General features: G+C 52.0%; 5 protein-coding genes across 5 annotated transcripts; 4 read left to right on the forward strand and 1 right to left on the reverse strand.

Annotated features, from left to right (window-relative positions):
- Positions 1–420: 420 nt before the first annotated feature.
- ASPZODRAFT_126377 (hypothetical protein) lies at positions 421–8974 on the reverse strand. The gene is made up of 7 exons (XM_022721483.1): positions 8804–8974; positions 1944–8720; positions 1681–1872; positions 1457–1612; positions 1310–1391; positions 1093–1234; positions 421–1021 (listed from the first exon to the last, which is right to left on the reverse strand). The coding sequence occupies exons 1-7, from the start codon at positions 8922–8924 to the stop codon at positions 464–466; spliced, it is 8028 nt and encodes a 2675-aa protein (XP_022585006.1). The 5' UTR covers positions 8925–8974; the 3' UTR covers positions 421–463.
- Positions 8975–9039: 65 nt separating this feature from the next.
- ASPZODRAFT_191338 (hypothetical protein) lies at positions 9040–13086 on the forward strand. Its single transcript, XM_022727338.1, has 7 exons — positions 9040–9138; positions 9189–9964; positions 10029–10683; positions 10756–11643; positions 11697–12479; positions 12547–12669; positions 12737–13086. The coding sequence occupies exons 2-7, from the start codon at positions 9199–9201 to the stop codon at positions 12900–12902; spliced, it is 3381 nt and encodes a 1126-aa protein (XP_022585007.1). The 5' UTR covers positions 9040–9138; positions 9189–9198; the 3' UTR covers positions 12903–13086.
- A 189-nt stretch (positions 13087–13275) lies between these two features.
- Positions 13276–14194, forward strand: ASPZODRAFT_191995 (hypothetical protein). The gene is made up of 4 exons (XM_022727353.1): positions 13276–13406; positions 13459–13559; positions 13616–13789; positions 13853–14194. Exons 2-4 carry the CDS (start codon positions 13542–13544, stop codon positions 14078–14080), a joined length of 420 nt encoding a protein of 139 aa, XP_022585008.1. The 5' UTR covers positions 13276–13406; positions 13459–13541; the 3' UTR covers positions 14081–14194.
- A 486-nt stretch (positions 14195–14680) lies between these two features.
- On the forward strand, positions 14681–16093 carry ASPZODRAFT_192169 (hypothetical protein). The gene has a single exon (XM_022727356.1). It carries the CDS (start codon positions 15074–15076, stop codon positions 15821–15823), a length of 750 nt encoding a protein of 249 aa, XP_022585009.1. The 5' UTR covers positions 14681–15073; the 3' UTR covers positions 15824–16093.
- Positions 15851–17329, forward strand: ASPZODRAFT_137660 (hypothetical protein; the record flags this gene model as incomplete). The annotated part of the gene is made up of 2 exons (XM_022724374.1): positions 15851–16036; positions 16130–17329. The coding sequence occupies 2 exons, from the start codon at positions 15851–15853 to the stop codon at positions 17327–17329; spliced, it is 1386 nt and encodes a 461-aa protein (XP_022585010.1).
- Between the last annotated feature and the right edge of the window lie 5269 nt (positions 17330–22598).

Below are 22598 nucleotides of genomic sequence, written 5' to 3' on the forward strand. Positions count from 1 at the left end.
AGGGACGAACAGCAGCGTATGAAGTAACCAGGTAACTGACAAGGTAAGTACCGAATAGAGATCGTTAATTTGGTCGTGACCGATTAATCGACGCAGAGGACCGTTTACCGTTTGAAAAATATCCCCGGGTGAGTCGGTTGTGAGCCTCGAATCCCTATCGCTTAGGAATCTCGCTTCGGCCAGCTTATGTCCACGTGATAGTCACGTGGAAATAGATCACGTGTTTACTATTTACCTCCTCATACTGTAGTCTGTAACCACCAGTTATGCCTACACTGTACCTAGTCTGTGTACCCCTAAGAGGTTAGAGAGTGGCTCGTCATGAACATAACTGTGGAATTCATATATATAATCATATCACGCGACTTTTTTTTCCTATGCAAGATCTATAGAATAGGGTCTACATCGTGCTATGTAGGTAGTATGTACGAACTACTAGTTAACTAACTAGTAAAAGTGGTCATCACTCGTCTGCAAAAGCGTCTTCCCCGAGATCAACCTTGCCAATGCTCCATAGTTCCTTCTCATCCTCAACTTCATCGTTGGACAGACCGAGGCCGCCCTGTCCACCCTCCGCCTCGCGTCTCTCCCGGGCCTGGTTCGCCAGGCGAACAGCAACCCGTTTGAAGTAATCGGACATGCTTCGTTTGGGTCCCGGGGGAAGCTCAGCACCTGGACCGGCCATATATTTGTCGAAAATGGAGGACTCAGAGTCTACCACGTCGAACAGTGACAAAAAGGCAGCCTCCGCCGCCAACTTGACGGGGATGATGACATCTCGCACGCTTGCGAAGACGGGGGGTGCAAGCAGCGCCAGGTGCGGCTCAATGAGCTCGTGTTGAAGGCGGCTGACTGTTCGAATCACCACCAATGCCAGTCGGCGAGTATCGGCCGCACTGCTCGGATGGATAGCCGGCGCCAGAGCTTCGAAAATAGTTGTGTTGGTTTCGGGATTGCTGTTGACACCTTCAGTCAGAAGATACTTTCCAGCGGCGAGTACACTGTTTTCAGAAATAAAGGTCTGGCTTGACATTAGTACAGATTTTCTAAATCATCACGGCACAAGAAAAAAAATATTAGAGCATAACTGACATCTTTGTGAGCGATACCCTGGCAGATGATGGAGGGAGTCTCAGCTGCAAAGTTCTCAGTTAAAGAGGTAGGAGACTCGACGAGCAGAGCATTGAGGCCCAAGATAGACGCATGAGTGAAGTGGGTTGTAAGCACGCGACCCCTAGTTGTTAAAAGTCCAACGTCAGCATGGTTTCATCAATGCGGAATTGTTCGAAAGGTATCTGGAAGAGCATACTTGATCAAAGGCACAGCGGTCGTAGCTGGCAGGACTTTGACGAGTGCACCAAGCAGTTTGGCATTTGTAATAGCCACAGAATCTTGTACCGACTATTAGCTTCCACAAAAAGAAATAAAGACTGGTTCAGAAGGAAGGTGAACTTACCGGTCTGATCGCTCGCGTCGTCGTCAATAAGCCCGAGGATAGCATTGCGAGACGCGTCGCTCATGTTGGACCCTGCTTTGCTAACCACTTCTTGGAGAGCCTTCATCATTGCATTCTTAACACCTAAATCGTCGGTCTTGGACCCGGCGATGAGTTCTATCATTGTAGGTCAGTAATGCAAGTGATGGCCAATGGAACGATCGATAAAGAAAAGACCAGCATACCGGCAATCAGAGGGTCAACCCTTGGAGTCAAAGTGATCAGAATGCCCAAGCCCTTGGCAGCTCTATTGCGCAGAGTCTCGCTGGTGGAGTCAGCTAACCCTCGTGCGAATGTGCGCTGCAATTGGGGCAAGAATGGCTTGACAGCTAGTGGAATCTTCTCCAAAAGTTTATTGAGAGTAAAGAAGATGGCACCTGGAAACAATAGATTAGATATGAAATTCTGAGCTAGCAGAAAAGAAAAAAAAAAGGTCCGTATCGCTTACATTTGATGTCGACCGAGCGCTCGGATACAACTCTGATCAATGGACCAGTGATTTGTGTGACGAATGCCTTGAGAGAATCTGCAGCCGTACGATCGATGACATCTGCAATAGCAAGGGCGGCCTGTGTTCTCTGGTCGATATTGCCGTTGAGAAGACCCTGCAGGAAGATGGGCAAGATGGCAGTGATGCCCTTCGGGAGACTGAAGCCAGGGAGGCTCGCCCCCGGTACTCCCACCTGACGCAGAATTTGGCGGGTTGGGATGGTCAGTACCTCCATCTCTTCCTTGCGCATGCGGGAAGTGAGTCCGCTCAGTGCACTCCATGCGGCCTTTACAACGTCCTTGTCACTATCGTCGAAGGAAATCAACAGGACACGGATCAGATCTTGGTGGTACCGAGAGTAATCGATGTCGGCCTCGGCGAAGAACTTGGCAAGATGCAGTGCGGCCCTAGAGCGGCGACGATGATCCTCATGCTTCAGAAGGGTGAGCATCACATTGACGACAACGTTCAGGCCATCGAATTCATCCACAGAAACCAGGACAGTATCGAACGCGCTGCTCAGCTCGTCCCGCAGCTCGTCGTCCTTTGTGGAGATGATATTGTCCATCAGTGCGTTGAGAATAGAGGGCAGACGGCGCGACATGGCCGAGCTGGCCACTTCAGCCAAGGACGCGAGCGCACGGGCGTTGAAAGCAGAGATAGGGGAGGTGAGCAAGGTCGGGATCAGGTTGGGGAGGATGATGTTGGCACGGGTTTGCTCCGTGAGCAGCGTCAAAAGCGCTGCCAGAGCTTGTTCAGCATTCTCATCGTTCCTCAGCAGAAGCAGGAGATGCGGCAGAACTTGGTCAACAGCCTTCTTGCCCAGAATCTGCTGCAGGGCATCGAACGCTTCCGCGGCAGCCTCGCGGACGTCTTCGTTGACATCGACCAGTGCAATGCGAACGGTGGAGATGAGTACCTTCTCATAGTCCTCGAGCGCCTCTGGGGATGCCGAAGTAATTAACTCTCGGAGGGCAATACAGATACCTTGCCTGACATCTACATCTGGAGATGTCTGGAGCCCGTCCTCGAGAGACGGCAGCAAAGTTGACAACACGCTTTCGCCGGCCTTCTTAATAAGATCGCCCAGCGCGTTACTAGCGATAACCTTCTGTTCCATGTTGGAAGATCCAAGGCGACGGATGATAAGCTGCGAAAGGGTGGGAACCATCTCCTTGAGCGTTCTTGGGGACGCCACAAGGGATTTCCAAACGGCCATAGCGGCACTCTTGACCAAACCAGAGGTATCGCAGCGGCAGATGAAGAGAGAAGACAGGACCTTGTCTCTCTTCTCCTGTCCCAGAATCTCCAGGAGAGACTGTCCGGCCTGGTTGGCCTCCTCGACCTCTTCCTCAGCATCGGCATTTCCGGTAATTCCAGTAATGCTGAAGAGAAGGTCTCCAACCAACTCGACGGAGCTCAATCTGATGCGGTAACTGTCGTCCGCCAGACCGCCCTCTAACTCAGGCAGCAATAGATCGATGGCCTTGGAGGCAAAGTTCTTAACCAGCAGGCGACCGGCGCGGAGAGAAGTCTCACGAATGGACTCGATGTCGTCCGCCAAACCGGCAAGGATGGGCGGGATGACCTTGCTGAGATAATTCGCGAAGCTGTTTCCGAAGCACGCAGGCAAAAAGATGAAGAGGGTCATGAAACCTTCGCGAATGGCGGGCTTGGAGCTGGAAACGTTCTGCAGGATCGTTGGCAGCGTCTCCTCCAGTCTCGTGGTGCCCAGGCCTGCAAGAACCTCGGACAGGGCCTGGGCGGATCCCAGTCTGTCGCCCGCACCCGTGTCCGATTTGAGCGTGGTCATCAGGTTGGGGATGAGATCGGGCAGCGCGTCTTCTCCAAGCTTCTCGACCAAAGATCCGAGCGCCTTGGAAGCGGTGGCACGCGTAGTAGGCACCGGGTCGATGATTGCCTGCTGCAATCCGGCCACGATGATCGGGAGGTGGGAGATCAGGTCGCGACGCTCCGTAAGGTGTGCCAGACTGCCGATGATCTGGGCGGCCTTGCGCTTGGTGGAAGACCGGTCACCGAGACCACGTTCCAAAATACGAACAACAAGCGCAAGGGAGGGAGAATCAAGATAATGGACAAAGGACACCTTAATAAGGGAATCCAAGGCCTCGTCCGTGTATTTCGTGGGGTCACTCAATGCTTTCAGCAACACTCCAACCAGACTCTTCACCTCAGGATTGCTGATGACTTCGCCGAACCGCTGCAAGCTGCGATTGGCAGCATTGCGGACTTCCTTGTGGGTATCGTTGAGCACCACGGTTAGAGGAGGGATGATGTCTGGCAGGCTTGCGGCCAGCTGCTGCGGGTCGAGATAGGCCATGGCACCTAGGAGGTCACAAGCACCCTTTTGGCTGCGCCACTGGGAATCGTCGAGACCCTCGAGCAGAGTGGGGAGGATTTTCTTAACACCATATGAGCTGAGATTGGCGAAGCAGGTCTTGGCCGCGTCTAGGCAGGCATCACGAACGTCGATGCTAGGGTCGCCGAAGCTGCCCAGGAGCTGGGGTACGATCTGAATAATGTATGGCTCGAAGGTCCGTCCAAGGATCAGGGAGAAGAGCTCATACGCCAGAAGAGCGCCTTGTCTCTGGTGGGATTCTTTCTTATTCTCTGTTGCTGCTTTGAGGAGACTCATGATACGGAACTCTCTTAAAGCCGAGATACCCTTTCCGCTCACAATTCCAGCAAGTCCATATGCCGCACCTCGTTGAGTCGCGTATTTCTTCGACTCCAACAATTGGCCCATCATTTCCTGAACATAGTCTGCAGCCTTGGGGCCTGAAAGTCTGATCAATGGTGGGAGACAGCCAGAGACGGCCGATTGAACGGTCTCTGAAGGGGTGGGAAGGGTAGCAAGTAGCTTCTTGATGACAGTCTGCAAGCGAGGATCGTCTGCCTTCAGGTGGCGTGCGAGAGAGCCGTACAAAACAACCACAGCTTCGTTAAGAAGATCGGAGCTTTCCGTGGCCTTGTCCGAGGTCTCCAGAGTGGTTTCTAAAAGCTTCATCAACTGCTCGACCTTCTGCTGACCGCGCACGGCGATCACTGATCTTCCACTCTCGGCCATTTGTCCTCGCACAGTGGAATTTCTGTCCACTAGGGGTCCCTTCTCGATCAAGAATCTCATAAAGGACACGGTCTGATCGCCTTCAAATTCATCTGTCATGGCCTTGAAAGCCAACGCGATACCGCTTCGGCTCTCCCAATGATCAGCAGTATCGACCTTCTTCGGCATTCCATACTTGTCGGTCTCGGGAGCCCTGGGTCTTGATTCGACTTCATATTTGCTTTGCAAGTCCTGCAACACATCTCCAAACTTGGAAGGCATAGACTTGATAGCATGAGCGAGTGCTCGTGCTGCGGCACCACGAAGCTGGTAATCGTCTGAGTCGAGGTATTTCGTAATCTTTGGTAGAGCGGCTTCATCAAGCTCCAGGGCATTCTCCTCCCAGATAGTCTCAGCCACCTCGGCGTTTTCCTCCACCTGATCATGACAGCTGAGCCAGATATGCTCGGAGAAATCCAGGTCAGTCAGGTCAATCTCAGCTTCAATCACTTGTAGGACCGAGCTTCGGACAGACGTCTCCGGAACAATGGTTCCCTGCAGGAGAACGTTGAGCTCCTCGGGGTTGATATTGGCTGAGATGCATCTGCAGAAATCAGACAGGGTATCCTTGATCAGCTTGTAATGCTGGGTGTATCTTTGCATTGCAGATAGGAGGTGTTGCAGAACCTCAAGACGGGGCAGCCGGCCGTCGGAGAAAAAGCCTGAGTGGAAGGACAAGAATTCAAGTGCAAGCAGTGTCTGCTCACCCTCCCCTTCTCCCTTCACCTCGTCAATTCCGTTCTGGTTCAAGATAAGGAAGATCAAGGGGAGTACGTAAGCAAGAGACGCGACGTCGAGAGGACGCTGCTCGGATGCAAAGCGCAATCGGTAGAGAATCCTCGTCACCAATTCTCCGAGGTGTTCCGACTCCAGTTCAGGAGAAAGATTTGTCTTACCAATGGACCGCAGGGTTGCAATGCCAACAAATGGCCGCAGCGGACCCAGTCGGGATGTCAGTCTCTCAGCACATGCAACGTACGCCTTTGAGACGGCATCTCCGACGAACAGCCCAGCTCCCGCGCGGGCAAGCGCAACGAGAGAGCTAACTGCCGGGTTAATCCAGCCATCAGCATCAGCAGCAGGCCCGGTAGCCAGGCCACGGATGATTCCTGCGCCTCGTTCGATTCTCTTGACTTCCTGCAACACGTCCGCTCGGATCTTCGACTCTTTGGCCAGCTGGGCTTTCACTTTGGATTGCTCTTCCGGAGTGAGTTTCTTGGGCTTCTGGCCCTTCTTCTCGGCAAGTTGCGCCCTCAGTTCTTCCTCCCATTTAAGAGTATCGTAATCCTTGGCGCTTTTGTCGAAGACGGCTTGTTTAGTCTTAGAGCTCAGGACATCGACAAACATGGTGTCTTCGGGAGTGCGGGCAATGGCTGCGTCCGTTGGAGTAAACTTTGCGACACGGGCCACATCCAGGTCATCTCTGATCTGAGTGACAAGGTGTGGAACCATTTCGTCTGGAGCAACGAATGCTAGATCTGCTGCGGCGGCCCAAATCGCGAGGTTAACCTGAGGAACGGTGGCCTTCACAGGGTCATCTAAAACACAGGTGAGCTGCTTCATGCTCTCCTCAGAGCCCTCACGGACGAGGTCACCCGGATCTGTGCCGGTCCTCAAACATAAATCAATCCAGGACACATTGTGGATCATTTCTTGGCGGGCAACAACTAGAAGGTTGATGAGTTGGGTCTTGAGGACGGACTTGACGTTGTCGGATCCGTCAATATCGGATGCAAGAGGGCAGATGGCCTTGACTGCAAGATTAAGATGTTTCACGTGAGATGGCCCTGCTGAGAACGCAGCGGACTCCTTATCCGCAGTTCTAAATGCCAGAATCCAGGCCCACAGAGCGTCAGTGATGACCCGGCCGATGGTAGCAGGATTTCGTAGATAGACATCTGACAAGGCACGGGAAGCGGTTTCTCTGAAGCTTGAAGGGAGCTCCGCGCCCGTGATCGCGTAGAGGAAAGCCTGAGCCCAGGCATTCTTAGCCGCATCGTTCGCTTGTTCGAATTTGGACGCGGATGCGACTGCGGAGAGTCCTCGAACCACCCATTGGAACTCGACTTTGGTTGTCAACTTCGAGTACGCTTTGGGATTCAGGAGGAAAGAAGGTTTCGGGCTCAAGGTCATTGACTGTGCAGCGATATCCTCCCAACCTGAATTCTTGGATTCCTGGGATCTAGACACACGTTCAAGGAGGGCCATAAAGATGTAGACTGTAGACAGAGAGCCGTTCTGAGCTGACGGCAGGGGGTTTGCGGCCACTTCGTTGAAGAGATCCTTCATCTTGCCAATGAATTTGTTAACCAGGGGCTCCATTTCGGTGGTGGAAAGAAGTTTGAAGTCCGTATTCCAGAGAACCTCGCCCACGCTGGTCTGCCAGAGCTTGCGAGATGGAATTTTCTTGTCCGCAATGCCCTTGACGACAGCATTCGCCACGTCATCTGTCACTGGGACAGACGATTGAATAAGGAACCCAAGATGCTTGCAGAAGGCATTAAGTTCCTGCTCCAAAGCGCTCTCGCTGGACTCCTTTGCAAGCATAGGGACAAGTCCTTGGACGATCGACTTGGAGATTTCCACAAAGGTGGGCGTAGCAAAAAGCGCCTGGGCAAACACCGCGCGGTGGTCTGGATTGGTGATTTTCTGCGTCTTGAGCGGGCTCACGATCTCGCCAGCGGTTTTGGCGAGCCATGATTCTGTCTTGCACCTGGAGAGGACCGCTTCAAGCGAAGTGGAGGCGCCCTGTCTGATGACGGGATTGTTGGATTTCATACTCGAGATGAAGTGCTTGAGCAACCGAGCATGCAGGACTTCGGACAGATCGACAGTCTCGGGCAGTGACGAGCATAGCGCGGCGATCAGGCCGCCCAGAACGACCTCGGGCGCCCTCAGCATCGCCTTCTCCAAGGTGGGCACTAGTTCCGTCTGGACATCTTCCGAGGTCACAAATGATTCAAAGAAGTCGGACAGCCCGAGGGCAACGTGCGGAGACACGGCCGTGCGGGAGCCGACGAGCTCCTTGACATAGTAGGTCATAATCTTCTTCTTCTCCCCATCAAGAACCGGCTTCTTTGCCGGTAGGCGGGAGCACACGCCGCATATCACACCCAAAAACGGAGAATTTCTATAGCCCGTCGTCGCCTCGCTGGTCAGTCGGGCCACCGCCTGGCGGATGACCTCGTCCCCAACAGTCTCCGACGAGAAGATCGCCCGCAGTGCACGCCTGGTCACCCGCAGGGCCGACTGTGGCACCGACGGTCGGTGCGAGGCTGCGAAACATATCTCCAGGGCCTTGGCATCTGCCACAATGAGGTCGAGCACCAGCGGCACAGGCACCGTCGGATCCTCACGCAGAAGCTGGAGCAACAGCGAACACCACTCGACCAGCACAAACGCCGACGAGGCGGCCAACCCAGGCTTGGCCGTCTCCGTCTGTATCCCCTTGACGATTTCCTTCAATCCATCAATCGGGATCGGCACCCGGAGGAACGAGCGGAGGCATTGCTGCACCGCCTGGCGAGACGGTCGGTCGATGTACCGCGGATACGTTTGAAATAGCAGACCCAGCAGCGCCTGGCGGGCAGCTGGAGGCAGCTCAGACTCTATCACACACAGCCCTCCAGTCAGCATTCCCCTCTCATCGCAGCCGGGGGGAGGGGGGAAGAGGGGCTCGGTCAGCACCTACCATTCCTGTCGCGGATCTCCTGTAGCACTCGCCCTCGGTGGGCAGTGGAGCTGGAAAGCAGAGCGACTCGCAGAGACTCCAAGTCTCCGGCGCTCACCTGGTCCCACGCAATGCTGTCCATGGTCGTGGCGCGGTGAACATGTCGTGGCCACAGTCAGACGTCGATGCTCCTTGGCTGAAGTTTTCCGCCGGTTTGTGGTGGGGAGGGGAAAGAAAGCTGTGGGCGGGCCAAACGTGCAGAATCCCGTTGACAGCAGTTGACCTCCCGACTTGACCTTGACATTGCCCGCGAGCAATTGAGACAGAACAAGGCGACAGGAGGGGAAAGAGAACAGGTGAGTGGTGTTTACTGCTCTGGGAACCCTGCTGACTGGGGTTTGTACAGGTCTGTCCCCATGCCGCCCAACAAGAAGAAGAAGAAGCCCGCGTCGAACCCGGCCAGAGGCTTCGCTACGGTCTCAGTACCCTCGAAGCCCAAGGCGACCCCGGGCGACTCGACTGCTGGTACGTCGGCTGTCGAGTCGGCCGCGGAGAGCAGCAAGCCTACGCCGGGCCAAACGCCAGGGTCGTCGGGTGTGACGCAGCCGACGACGGCCGCGGCGACGGCAACGGCGGCGACGTCGCTACAGGATTATTCACCCGAAGAGCTGGAAAAGCATCTGGAGGAGGCAGAGCTGCAGTTACTTGTGGAGAAGTATGCAGCGCGATGCAAAAGCGATGCGGTGCGTCAGGTCACCAAGCTTGACACCGACCGGCGGTTGCTACGCCAGCAGGCGGCGCCCTTGAACATCTCGGAATGGTTGTCGGTCGACTTGGTGGAGGAGATCCTGAGACTTGGCGAGAAGGAGGAGCATGAGCTGGAGCCCCTGGGATCCAAGCGGGGTGGATCGCAGGAGGAGCTGTGCGTGCGGTTGTGGACGCTGCGAGAGACGCTCAACAAACTAGGCTTCTCGCCGTCGAAAGTCGAGGAGGCGCTGAAGCACGCCCTATTGTACTTGTCTGCGAGTCCAGCCAGCACCAGCAGAGATACCGTGTGGAATCTCGATGAGTGTTTAGACTGGCTGGCCATGCACTGCAGCCTCGACGAGCTTCCCTCATATACGCGGGCGACGACTACCCAGCCCGTCAAGGAGCCGGAGGCTCCAAATTCATGGATAACTGGTGAGAGTGATACCGCCAGGCAGATTCTGCTACATGGGTTCATTATTGGCTAATTCTGGGGCAGATGCCGAGCCGTCACGGCCGTCGACACCCAATTCGGTACAAAGCAACAATAAAGCAAAGCGAGCGAAGAGCCAGTCCAAGGCATCAAGTGTCCAACTATCGACCCCGTACGACTCCGACAGCTCGCTCGATCCGGACAATCTCGTAACGGATTTCTTGGACTTCCAAACCCGGCTCTACAATCTGCGACCCGAACTCTTTGACCGACTGAAAAAGGGCAAGAAGGGCGCACAGGGACTACAAGCAGATGCTTTAGATGAGCCCGAGGTCGTGAAACTTCAGCGGAAAATCATGAGGATTGAAAAGGACGTGTTGTTTGACCGAGATGAGGCTGAATACCAGTGGAGAGAGAAGCTGGACCAGCTCAGAAAAGATGCAGCGTTTTCCCGACGGGCCACGCCGTCGGGAAATGAATCTCCTGCTCCAAAGCCCGCGGCACCTGAAAAACAAGAAGAAAAACCCCCATCAGAATTAGAAGACGACGAGAATAACGACGAAGGTGCCGGCCTTTTTGGTGACATGTTCCAAGCAGCGGGACCAATAACAGAGGTTGCTACGGATACAAACGGCTCGGATATAACAGTCACGCTTCGAGACTTTGGAAAATGGACAGGCCTTAACCCTCGCCGTGTTCTAGAGGAAACATGCAAGGCAAGGTCTGTATTCTACGCAATCTGGAAAAAGTAGGGTAACGGGAGATATAGAGCTAACCAACCCTTACAAATTAGGGACGCTGGGTGCACATTTACTTATAAGGAGATCTCCTCGGGATTTTCCAACAGAAAAGCTGTTGAGGTGCGATGGTCGAAACCGCAAGATGCTCCATTCTTAATATCCTTGGATCTGGTCACGATTAAATCCTCGCCGTACGCAACCTTTGTCTCCATGGACGAGATTGCAACCCCGACGGCACAGCAGGCAGAAGCGTACATTTCAACCCTCATCCTATTCTTTTTGTTCCCTCAGAACTCAAAAGAAGGCAAAGCATATCTACGCCTGCCAGCCGTGTGGAGAGAACTTTGGACAGAATTGGCTGCTGTGAAGAAGGTCCAGGAGGACGAAATCGACAAACAGACGATCAGAGAGCTCAGGTCTTTGATTCAAGATAACTCGGCTACTTTTGAAGACGACGTCGTGCTTTTGGACAACTTCAGGAAACGAAACGGCGCGGCCAACAGGTTGGAAGGTCCTTCCAAAGGTCGTGGGGGAGACCCGAGTCTCTCGGACGATATACTACGCAACACGTGGGTGGATAAGGCCTCGACGCCTTTTTTCCAGCATATGATGCAGGGCAGAATGAACCTGCCGATTTGGAAGTTCAAAGAGGAGATCCTCAAGACTCTCGACACGCACCAAGCCATGATTATCTGCAGTGAGACCGGAAGTGGGAAAAGTACTCAAATCCCCTCATTCATTCTGGAACACGAGCTCTTGAACAACCGCTCCTGCAAGATCTACGTAACCGAACCTCGCAGGATCTCTGCAATCTCGCTGGCGCGCCGAGTGAGTGAGGAGCTGGGTGAAAACAAAAACGACGTGGGAACCGCCCGGTCTCTCGTTGGTTTTGCCGTTAGATTGGAGAGTAAAGTCAGTGCGTCGACGAGACTGGTTTTTGCGTACGTATCTTCTTTCTACTTTCTCACGATGATGATGTCTAACGTTCTTCTAGAACAACCGGTGTCGTAGTACGAATGTTGGAGCGACCAGAGGACTTCAAAGATGTCACTCATGTGGTTCTGGACGAAGTCCACGAGCGGTCCATCGATAGTGACTTCCTACTGATAGTTCTTCGCCGGCTTATGCAGCATAGGCCCGACTTGAAGCTAATCTTGATGTCTGCAACCCTGGAGGCACAACGATTTTCCACTTACCTGGGCGGGGTTCCTGTCCTCAACATACCGGGCAGGACTTTCCCAGTCGAAATCAAGTATCTGGAAGATGCGATTGATATGACCAAGTATCACGTCACGGAGAACCAGTCGTCTCATTATCCGCTTGATGAGGACTCGGAAGATGCTGCATCCGAAGGCATGGCGAAAGATGAGCCGGGGGGCATTCTGGCCACGCTGGACCGCTATTCTAAGCAAACTAGAGACTCGGTGCTTCGATTTGACGAGTATCGGTTAGACTATAGGTTGATTACTAGGTTACTGGTACGAATCGCATCGGCGCCTGATATGGCGCAGTACAGCAAAGCCATTTTGGTCTTCATGCCTGGCTTGGCCGAAATTCGCCGCTTAAACGATGAAATCGCCTCGGAGCCAACCTTTGAGAGTGGATGGATTGTGCATGCACTCCATTCTTCTATCGCCAGCGAAGACCAAGAAAAGGCGTTTGTGGTGCCACCTGATGGGGTGAGAAAGATTGTCATCGCCACGAACATCGCAGAGACGGGTATCACTATTCCCGACATCACGGCCGTCATCGATGCTGGGAAAGAAAAGACCATGAGGTGAGCTCGTGATGAGCCAGTCCATCAGGCAACAAACTAACATCGCAGGTTCGATGAGAGACGACAGTTGTCAAGACTGGTGGAGTCTTTCATCTCCCGCGCCAATGCTAAGCAGCGACGAGGTCGAGCAGGGCGTGTGCAGAACGGCATTTGTTTCCATCTGTTTACCAAGCATCGACATGATACATTGGTCTGTAGGCCCTCTTGACAAATCATTGGTTTTGGAAGATACACGTACTGATATGGAATCAATGTAGCTCTCTGAACAACAAACTCCCGAGATGCTGCGACTTTCCCTTCAAGACCTTGTTCTCCGGGTCAAGATTTGCAAGTTGGGAGAAGTGGAACAGACACTCCTTGAAGCAGTGGACCCCCCCTCGTCAAAGAACATTCGCCGCGCGATCGATTCTCTCAAGGAAGTGAAAGCCCTGACGAACAGTGAAGCACTTACCCCTCTAGGAACACAGCTGGCTAAGCTACCCTTGGATGTGTTCCTGGGGAAGCTTATCATTCATGGCGCCTTCTTCAAGTGTCTCGATGCTGCGGTCAGCATTGCGGCGATCCTATCGTCCAAGTCGCCTTTTGTGAATGCTGTAGGCTCCAACTCTCAACGGGACGCGGCCCGGTTGTCTTTCAAAAAAGGTAGGCAATATTGAGTGAACAGATTGATTTTTTTTGGGGGGGGGATCGCTTTTGCTGATGGCACTATATAGGCGATTCGGACCTCTTGACGGTCTACAACGCGTATTGCTCCTGGAAGCGAACTAGAAGCACGCCGGGAACCAACGAATATGCATTTTGCCGCAAGAACTTTCTCAGTATCCAAACGTTATTGAACATCGAGGATGTGAAATTGCAGCTTCTAGTATCGATTGCCGATGCCGGGCTCCTCAGTCTGGATGCTACGCAGAAGGCTGCCCTGAATAGGTTGGTCTTACTCTGACTTTCTAGCTGCTTCCTCTCTCTGACCATCATCCAGAGCTCGTTCCAGTGGTAGACAGCGCCAGTTCTTTGTCATTCCCGAGGCCTATGACATCAATAGTAACAACGATACGGTCGTGAATGCGGTGGTCGCCTGGAGCTTCTACCCCAAGCTGCTCACTCGCGAGGGCCGCGGCTGGCGCAACGTGTCGAACAACCAGACCGTCTCTCTGCACCCGACCTCGGTCAACAAGCAGACAGACGGGTCGATAAAATGGCTGTCCTACTATCACCTCATGCAAGGCCGGAACCGGGCGTACAATGCCCATGATACTAGTGCCGTTGATGACTTTGCCATCGCCCTGCTATGCGGAGATGCCGAATTCAAGGTAAGGGAACTGCTCCTGCTCTTCCATCCCCGCAGAATAACCTCGCACTCACAGTATTCTTAGATGTACCCCGGCGTGATCACGATCGATGCCAATCGGATCCGCTTCTCGCTCCGTGATTGGAAGGCGATGCTTGCAGTGAAGATCCTCAGTGCGCGTGTGCGCGACATCCTCGCTGGGACGTTCCGAACCCCACACAAGGTCCTGACATATAAGCAGCAACAGTGGCTTGAGATTTGGCAGCAAATCTTCTCGCAGGCTGGTAATGAAGCCAAAAGGCCAGGGAAGTAGTTTGACTACTTCAGGTATGTACGGTAGTTCACGTTACGGTTTGGGTGGACACTGGATAGGTAGATATCTTTGGGAACTGGGGAGAGGTTGGCGCGGCTTCTTCTTTTTTTTTTTTGGTCTTGCTTTTTTTGTTCTTTTCTCAACTGCTACTTTGGCAAAGAGAGTGAGCCGGTTGGACAGCGAGAAGCTTCCGCCTTGGAGATATTGAACAGACAGAAACATATCCAATGACAACCATTGCAGAGGCCATGAGGACCGACTGGCTCTCTTTTGACGTGAGCCGGAAACAACGAGTCGTTGGCACCCAATCCTCTGTTACAAAGAAAAAGAAAAAGAGAGACCTACTAGGCTACCACTACCGAGACACCTTACCATCTGAAATAACAGGCCACCGATGCGGACCAGGGGGATTGAACGCCTTCCCTGCGCAATTTACGAGAATCCTTCGCAGGAAGTTTTTTTTCTTTCCGACATATCAGGAGAGAAAATGAGCTATTGACTAATAGGCGCGGAAGCATTGGTCATCAGCGAATTGATTAGACCTCAATCCATATGAACCTGGTCAGATTGAGAGGCAAAGTTGCTCCTCATCCACGATTAACCAACTATAGGGAAGGGGACTAAGTATGTACCTAGGTAGTATCTTCTCTGCCAGTATCGGCCTCCTTGATTGACTTACCCGCAGCTGTTTTCTGCTTCGAGAAAACGACGCTGGGTTGACGATATGCAGGGGTTGTCTTCAATGCAATCGTGGGGCTAATAGTAATCCTCCCAATGGTCCAGGACCTGACGGTCAGGTCGAGCGGTTCAGGATTCCTGGCTCTGTATACGAGCGGACCAGGAACCATACCAATGCTCAGCAAGTTCCAGTCTTCGGCCTTCGCTTGTGCACTTCTCTGATCCACATCAGATGATGGATACGACGGAGTAGTAAGTACTGCACAGTCCCAGACGGTTCGTTCTTCCTTTCTCGGGCGCAAGAGCATACCTGAAATGACCCTCCCTGAGGTGCAAGATGCCTCTTATCTAATTGGTATAGTGCTGGCACTGATGCATGAACTTCTAGATGTTTACCCTTTCCCTCCTTCTCCTTCATACGAACATGGGGTCATTATTCATCCATATGTACTACATAGTATGAATGCAACCCTTCCCCCCCCCCCCCTTCTTCAATTACCAGCCAACCAGCGACCTCTGATTTCAAGACACTCTGACCGGCAAACCCCAGAGGGCCCGTCGGGGCGCAGGAACCACCCACCACATCCAATGCTTGGTCAAGCTTGGTCAAGCTTGTGTTGGCGCCACTCCGGTCCACTTGCTGCTGAGGCTGCCCGTCCGGCCACTCGTGAGGCACGCCCGCTACACGTGTGTGGGGCCTGCCAAGCCGCGATCGATCTCGGAGAAATGATGGCGCCGCCAGCCGTCTTGCGGAGCCGACGCCAAGCAAGAGCTGTTGCGTGCCCACGTGCGCTATTGCCAGCACGCGAAGGCTCACGCGCGCAACGAGAAGATTGGGAAAGCGTGATATTATACCCAGATAGCGTTCCTTCGGGAGTCAAGGAGCGCAGACAGTCAGGACTTGCTCCGCTACCAGGGAATGGGCCGGTGACTCCCACCGACAAGGGGACGCAACAGACTGGACTGTACTATATAACCTGGACGAATCCCCCCCCCCCCTCCTCAGGTTTCTTCTGCTTCAGTGCGATTCATCCTCCTCCTACCCAGCTCTCACTGGTAAATTAAGCCTGCGGCTCGAGATTCTTCCTCACAATGCAGACCACTCTCGCCGTTCTTGCCGCTGGCCTGTCTCTGGCCGCGGCGCAGACGATCAACACCTCGGAGCCCACGCTGGCTGAGATTCGCGCTTCTCAGGCCGTTGTCAAGCCCTACTCGCCTACCTCGAGCGTCAAGGGTCTGGCTTTTGATCGCTTCTACCAGGTCTGGCTCGAGAACGTGGTAAGTTGATCAACGTCCACTTGAATCAAGGGGGGGGGATCAACGCGTTACTGTCTTTTTTTTTTTTTTTTTTCTTCTTTTGCTGATTGACAGGACTTCACCCACGCGGAGCGTGATTCGGACCAGGAATGGCTCGCCAAACAGGGTATCCTGTTGACCAACTACTTCGGCACTGGTCACACCTCGGAGCCCAACTACTGCTCGGCCGCCAGTGGTGACAGTTACGGAATGGACAATGATGACTTCCATCAGATCCCGACCAACGTCTCGACCGTTGCGGATCTCCTTGAAACCAAGGGGATCTCCTGGGGCGAGTACATGGAGGGCCTTCCCTTCCCCGGTTTCCAAGGGTACAACTTCTCCAACCAGGAGACGTACGCCAACGACTACGTGCGCAAGCACAACCCCCTGATCCTTTTCGACCAGATCACCAACAACGCGACCAGCCTGCGTCAGATCAAGAACTTCACCAGCTTCTACGATGATCTAGAGAACGAGACCCTCCCGCAGTGGGCGTTCATCACCCCCAACATGACCAACGATGCGCACGACACCAACGTGACCTACGCCACCCGTGTCTTCCTGCGTCCGTTTGTGGAGAACCTGATGAACAACACCTACTTCTGGAACAACACGCTCCTGATGCTGACCTTTGACGAGTCGTACGACTACCCCATCCCTAACCGTGTGTACACCATCCTGCTCGGCGGTGCTATCCCGGACCACCTGATCGGCACCGAGGACGACACCCTATACACCCACTACTCCAGCCTGGCGACCGTGGAGGCCAACTGGGGCCTGCCCTCGCTCGGCCGCTGGGACTGCGGTGCCAACATCTTCCAGCTGGTCTCCAACGCCACGGGCTACACCAACTACGACGTCGACACCACCAACCTGCTGATCAACAGCTCGCTGCCGGGTCCCCTGTCCCTCTCGGAGTACTCGCAGTACCGCTCCACCTGGCCCGTCCCCGCGACCGAGGGCAAGTGCTCGGCCGGCAACGGCATCCTCAAGTCCGTCGTCGACATGTACAAGGGCCGCGAGCCGACCTACAACTACACCGACCCCTTCCCCTACGATGTGAGCGCCGGACTGGACGTCGGCATCTCCTTCTCGCGCAACGGCACCGTCTACGTGACCGGCACTAACACCTCCTTCACCGAGGCCACCTCCAACACCTCCACCTCTTCTTCCAGCTCGGCTTCCTCGTCCGCCACCAGCGGTGGTGCCGGTATGACCTCCACCAACTTCGGTCTGCTGGCTCTCGGCCTGGCTGCCTTTGCTCTGGCGTAATCTGATTCTTTTCTTTTTTTTTTCTTCGAATGATCTTGCCATGACTGCTGATCATGGATGATGCTAATGCTCCTAATGAGTACTATGTAGGAATATAATCCAACTTGAAATCACTGGTTTATATATATATATATATATATGTAACGTAAGCCTGCTGCCACCAGTTAGCTTATATGGTCTTCCAGTACCGATGTAGAAGCAGATGCGCCTCATGCAGTGCATATACATACATTGACAGGAGCGTCGTAGTCTGTACAGCACATTTACTACCTATATCTACATATATCTACATATATCTACATATAATTACATCTACAACAGATGTAAGCTTGGAAGATGTCATTCCTATATTACACTATTTGTCTTCTGGTTTTATTCTCTTTCCAGACAACGGTAGAAGTTGAAATGTACTACCAGTCAGTCTCGAAGATGATGGAATGTTGGTCTTCGATTGTTTTATTAATACCCCGTCAGTCTTTGAAAGGACCTCAGTGGACTGTTTATTCTCAATCTATTGATTGGATGCAGTATTTCCAAGGTATAATCCAAGGATATATCTATACTAGGGAAGCATATTTCTTGTTCATAGATCAAGTGTGTAATTTTCTACGCAACATTGGTACTTGTAAGACCAAAAACCGACAACGAGTTCTCTTTCTCTCTTTGATAGACATTCAAAAATTGTAGTATACTACATAGTTAACTAGTTAACTAGTAACTAGGTATACCTACTATGTAAGTACTAATCTTACCGCCTCGAATTCTACAGCGAAGCTGCAAGGAGTCGGACGATCTTGTGGGATTCTGGATTGCCACCATCGCGTGGCTGGACTCCCAGCCTCAGCTTGTAGGGAACAGCGAGGAGAGAGAGCACGGTCAATCCTTGCCTGGAGGCTGGGCAAAACAATGTTGAACAGGAAGTCCATGTGGCGATCTTCAAGAGTTGCCAGCCGTAGGAAAAGGTGTTGTACGACACCGGGAGCCTGATCTGCGAAGCCCATCTAATTAGCTTCTAGAATACGAGGTAGTAGGTACGGGAGTTACTCTATAAGTAATCGGGTCCGAGAGAAACTATTAGATAGTGGACAGGTCATCGGATACGTAATCGTACGACTGGAGGTTACACAACGGCCTTGCAGCATCCCTTGATTGAGCAAGGAAGAGTACCTAGTAGCAAAGTGATAGCAATAACAGTAGTGTAGTAGTGTAGTAGTGTAGTAGTTAGTAGTAATAGTAGTAATAGTAGTGCTAGTAGTAAGGTAGTGTTAGTGTTATTCTATACGGAATAACAAACTGCCTGTATATAACAACGATCTAATCTACACTCGCATATGCACTACGGGACGCTGCAGGTCTATTCTTAGTGAAACAGACAATATCTAGTAATAGTACTATCAATATTACTCCGGAGTACGGAGGACGTACGGAGTACTTATCTAAGACTACTAAACTATACACAGGTACCTAGTAGTACCTATGGAGTAAGTGTACTGTAATACTGTATACTGTATACTGTATACTGTATACTGTATACTGTAATATATAATACACTAGTGGCTGATCCGCCAACGCACCGCCAGCTGGCGTGGGGGGAAGGGGAAAAAACAAGTGACGTGGTCGTTGCGCCCGCCAGTCGATAGTCGCCCGGATCAGAATGTTGAGGAGAGAGTCAAGTCGAAGGTGTTTTGCAATTTCCAGAGTACTGCTCTTTCTTCAGAGGACAGCGGACAGCGGACAGCGGACTCTGTACAGAGTACCTGTACAGAGCAGAGTAGAGAGAACTCCGTCCAGAGGACTCTTACTACTCCGTAGCTGCACGACGTGCAGTCGATCGCGGATGCATGCGAGGTTAATTGGAACAGTGCACTCGATGGAGAGTATGGAGTATCGACGGAAGACTACGGAGCGGATAGTACTAGTTGATACCGGAGGATGTTCCGTTGTAGTAGGGTATTTCTTGTAACTAGTCAATACAAGTACCTGGTGAGTATACCTAGTACCTAGTAAGTACCTACCTAGGTAGTAAGTACCTAACTTATAACTAACCGGGAGATCGACATGTCAGTAGAGTAGGTAGATATTCATATATCTGTATATGAATATATACTATGAATATTATTAGGTACTCTGTAGGTATGCTTTCTCCGATACTTCCTACCTACCTAATGTACTACTACCTAGTAGTTAGGTACCTAGGTACATAGGTACGTAGTAGGTTCGCGCTAACTAGGTAGAGAATCCATCATCTGGCCAATCAATCGCCATTAGATAAGCTTCAAGTCACATTTCCTTCAGACCTTTAATCTACTCCGTACGGAGTACGGAGTATTCTGTAATAACTATGACTAGCCGACTACCTAGTCTCCGGAGTCCTCCGTGCTCCGTGCTCCGCGCTCCGCGAGTCCGTCTGTTGGGACTCTACGAGTCCTCCGTCGTCTCGCTGTTGAGGAAGCAAGGGATGATCGACTGAAGAGCGGTGAGAGGCCTAGACCGGCAGATTGATTAGACGAGGTAGATGCCCAAGTAGATATCTGTGTAGTAAGTAACTATTTGGTTATTTAGATACCTAGATACAAGCACGGAGTCGCGTCTTAGGAGAATGGGATGATACTAGAGATGTAGGGTAATCATGCTAGATATTAGTGAATATCTGAATCTGGTAGATCCACACGGGTATAACCGTGATTCTTCGCAGGACTAGTCCGTAGAGAATACTCCGTTAGGACCTGGTACTCTGTACGGAGTACGGATTCCTAGGTACTAGGTAGGTACCTACTTAGTAGTTACTTACTACTGTAAGACAATACTAGTACTAGACTAGCTACCTAGTAAGTAACTGATGTATCGATTGCAATCTGGACCAACGATCAGGGGCGATCACGGGGCAGCTCGAGTGCAAAGCAGCTGACTAAGCCAAAAATCCCGCAGCGGGTCACTAACGCCGATCGTCCCGAAGCCTTATAGTGACCCACAGGAGTAATAGGTACAAATAGGTATTTGTACCTAACCTACTAGTACCTAGTACCTAGTACCTAGGTACTAGGTAGTTAGTACCGAGTAGGTATATACCAGGTAGTCCTCTACAAACGATACTGATTCACCTTGCGTGGAAGATAGCATACTAGAATAGAAGAATACAATAAATAATATAATACCTACTAGTAGTACGGAGTAATATAATACTAATACTAACTAACTAACTAACTAATCAAACGCAGGGTAAGGCTCCATACTAGTATTCCTCTAGTCAACTGTCACCGCCTGTCCCTGCTGACGGACGGCTGGGGCCAGCACTGACCGGGTCCACTTGGGCCTGTACGGAGTATTGAGCTATCCTCTGCTACTCTCAGTCGATTCATTCCTATCCTCCATTATTTCTCACTCGTCTGTCCATTTTCTATTCCATTCTCTATCCTATCCCCTCCAGATCAATCCTACATCCTCACGCTCTCAATTCCAATCCAACCGAAAAATCCAGGTACGTGGTGTGTTGTCGTGTGTTGATTGTTTACCTCCCTAGTACCTCAGTACTCTACTAGGTACTCTGTATTTATCCAGCCGCCGTGTCTCCCCCCTCTCCCCTCCTCCTCTCTTCCCCCCGAAAAAAAAGCCCCCATCGGTCCCTTCTCGGCCTGCCTCTTCATTCATTGATTTATTTTTTTTTCTTTTCTTTTTTCATTTATTTTCTTTTTTTCATTTTTCTATTTTTCTATTTTTCTATTTTTCAAAAATTGATTTTGTTATTATTGATTATTGGATTTCATTTCTTGCTGACCTGACTTGGTCGCCTTCATCAAGGGGGGCTTAAGAACACTCCTCTTACTACTCACTTACTCCTCTGTACACACTTTGCCTCCTCCATCCTCCTCCTGTTCTCCTGCAGACAGCCTGCAGCTGCACCAGTGCATCTTCAGATCGCTTCAGATTATTGTGAGTGGCTTCTCTCTCTCTCTCTCTCTCTCTGTCTGTCTGTCTGTCTGTCTGTCTGTCTGTCTCGCGACGCGTCGGTGCTCAACGGGCCGGTCAAGGCTGTCTTCCCACCTCCTGCGTTTGCCTTGTCCTCCTCCCTCCCTCTCCCTCTCCCTCTCCCTCTCTCTCTCCCTCTCCCTCTCTCCCACTCCCAGCCTTCCATCTCCACTCGACCCATCATCGGATTTCCTTTTATTTCTATTGATCCCCGGCTGTGCTCCAGCCCTGGGTTTGCTGCGAGCTTGAATTAAATAAATTACAAGCTCCCGGCGATCCTTCCCGCCGCACCCACCGACTTCTGCCGCCGCCGCTTCTGCTTCTGCTTCTGCTTCTGCTTCTGCTGCCGCTGCTGCTGGTGGATGACCTGCGTTGCTTTTGCTTCTAACGATCTTGCTTAACGACCCTGCCTGCTTATGACCCTGCCTTCTTGTTTCATCTTTTTCTTTTATTCCTTCTCCTTCTTCTTCTTCTTCTTCTTCTCATGACCTCACGAATTTAACTGTCGACTACGATTGCCTGTTTATTGACTCGTTCTTCTCGTCTCTTCTCCTAGACTTACGATCTGACGACCGACCGTCCCTCGCGAGATCTCCCGACCGTGTCTCCCCCCCCAAAATACCAACGATCGCCTTTCTCAATAAGAACCCAGAATCTGAGATCTCTCCGATGGTTCGCCCGCTTCGTGGCTTTCTCCCTTGACGATCTGATACGAGACCCATGAGACTGTACTTCTGTCTGCTTTGAGCCTTTTGCCAGCGATCGATTTACAGCCTGTTTGATTTTGATCAGTCATTCTTCTTCTTTCTGTTTCGATTCTTTTCATCGCCTTCCAAGCTTGGTCTTCTTTCCTATCATCTGGGATCTGTTTTTTTTTTTTTTTACTGAATGTAGATTGGCATTGAGCACGCTGCATTAGCCTTGACATTGTTCCCTGAGCGTTCCTCCACGAACTTACGACTTGTTGTTGCTGTTGATCATCATCCTTTTTCTCACTTTTTTTTCTGTACGCTCGGTTTCTCATCACCGTCGTACACACTCCCTCCTCCTTTCCGTCACCTCTCCTCTTTCTCTGGGGTTTTTCCTCCTCCAACCGAAAAACTGGAGCTACCGTCGATCTCCCAGGTCCACACCCGAGGCCCAGTGGATATTCCCTGGTATAACCATCACGCCGCCGAACGGCCCTTGCTTTCTGGTGACAAACTCCCGGCCCTCAGCTTACCTGCAGGCGCCCAGCCGCCCTACGCGGGCCACCTGTCCTTCCGGACCACCAGCTACCAGGACGCCTCCGCCTCGTCCGGGT

The sequence above is a fragment of the Penicilliopsis zonata genome, assembly GCF_001890105.1.
Source record: "Penicilliopsis zonata CBS 506.65 unplaced genomic scaffold ASPZOscaffold_1, whole genome shotgun sequence".
In the NCBI taxonomy this organism is placed as follows: domain Eukaryota; kingdom Fungi; phylum Ascomycota; class Eurotiomycetes; order Eurotiales; family Aspergillaceae; genus Penicilliopsis; species Penicilliopsis zonata.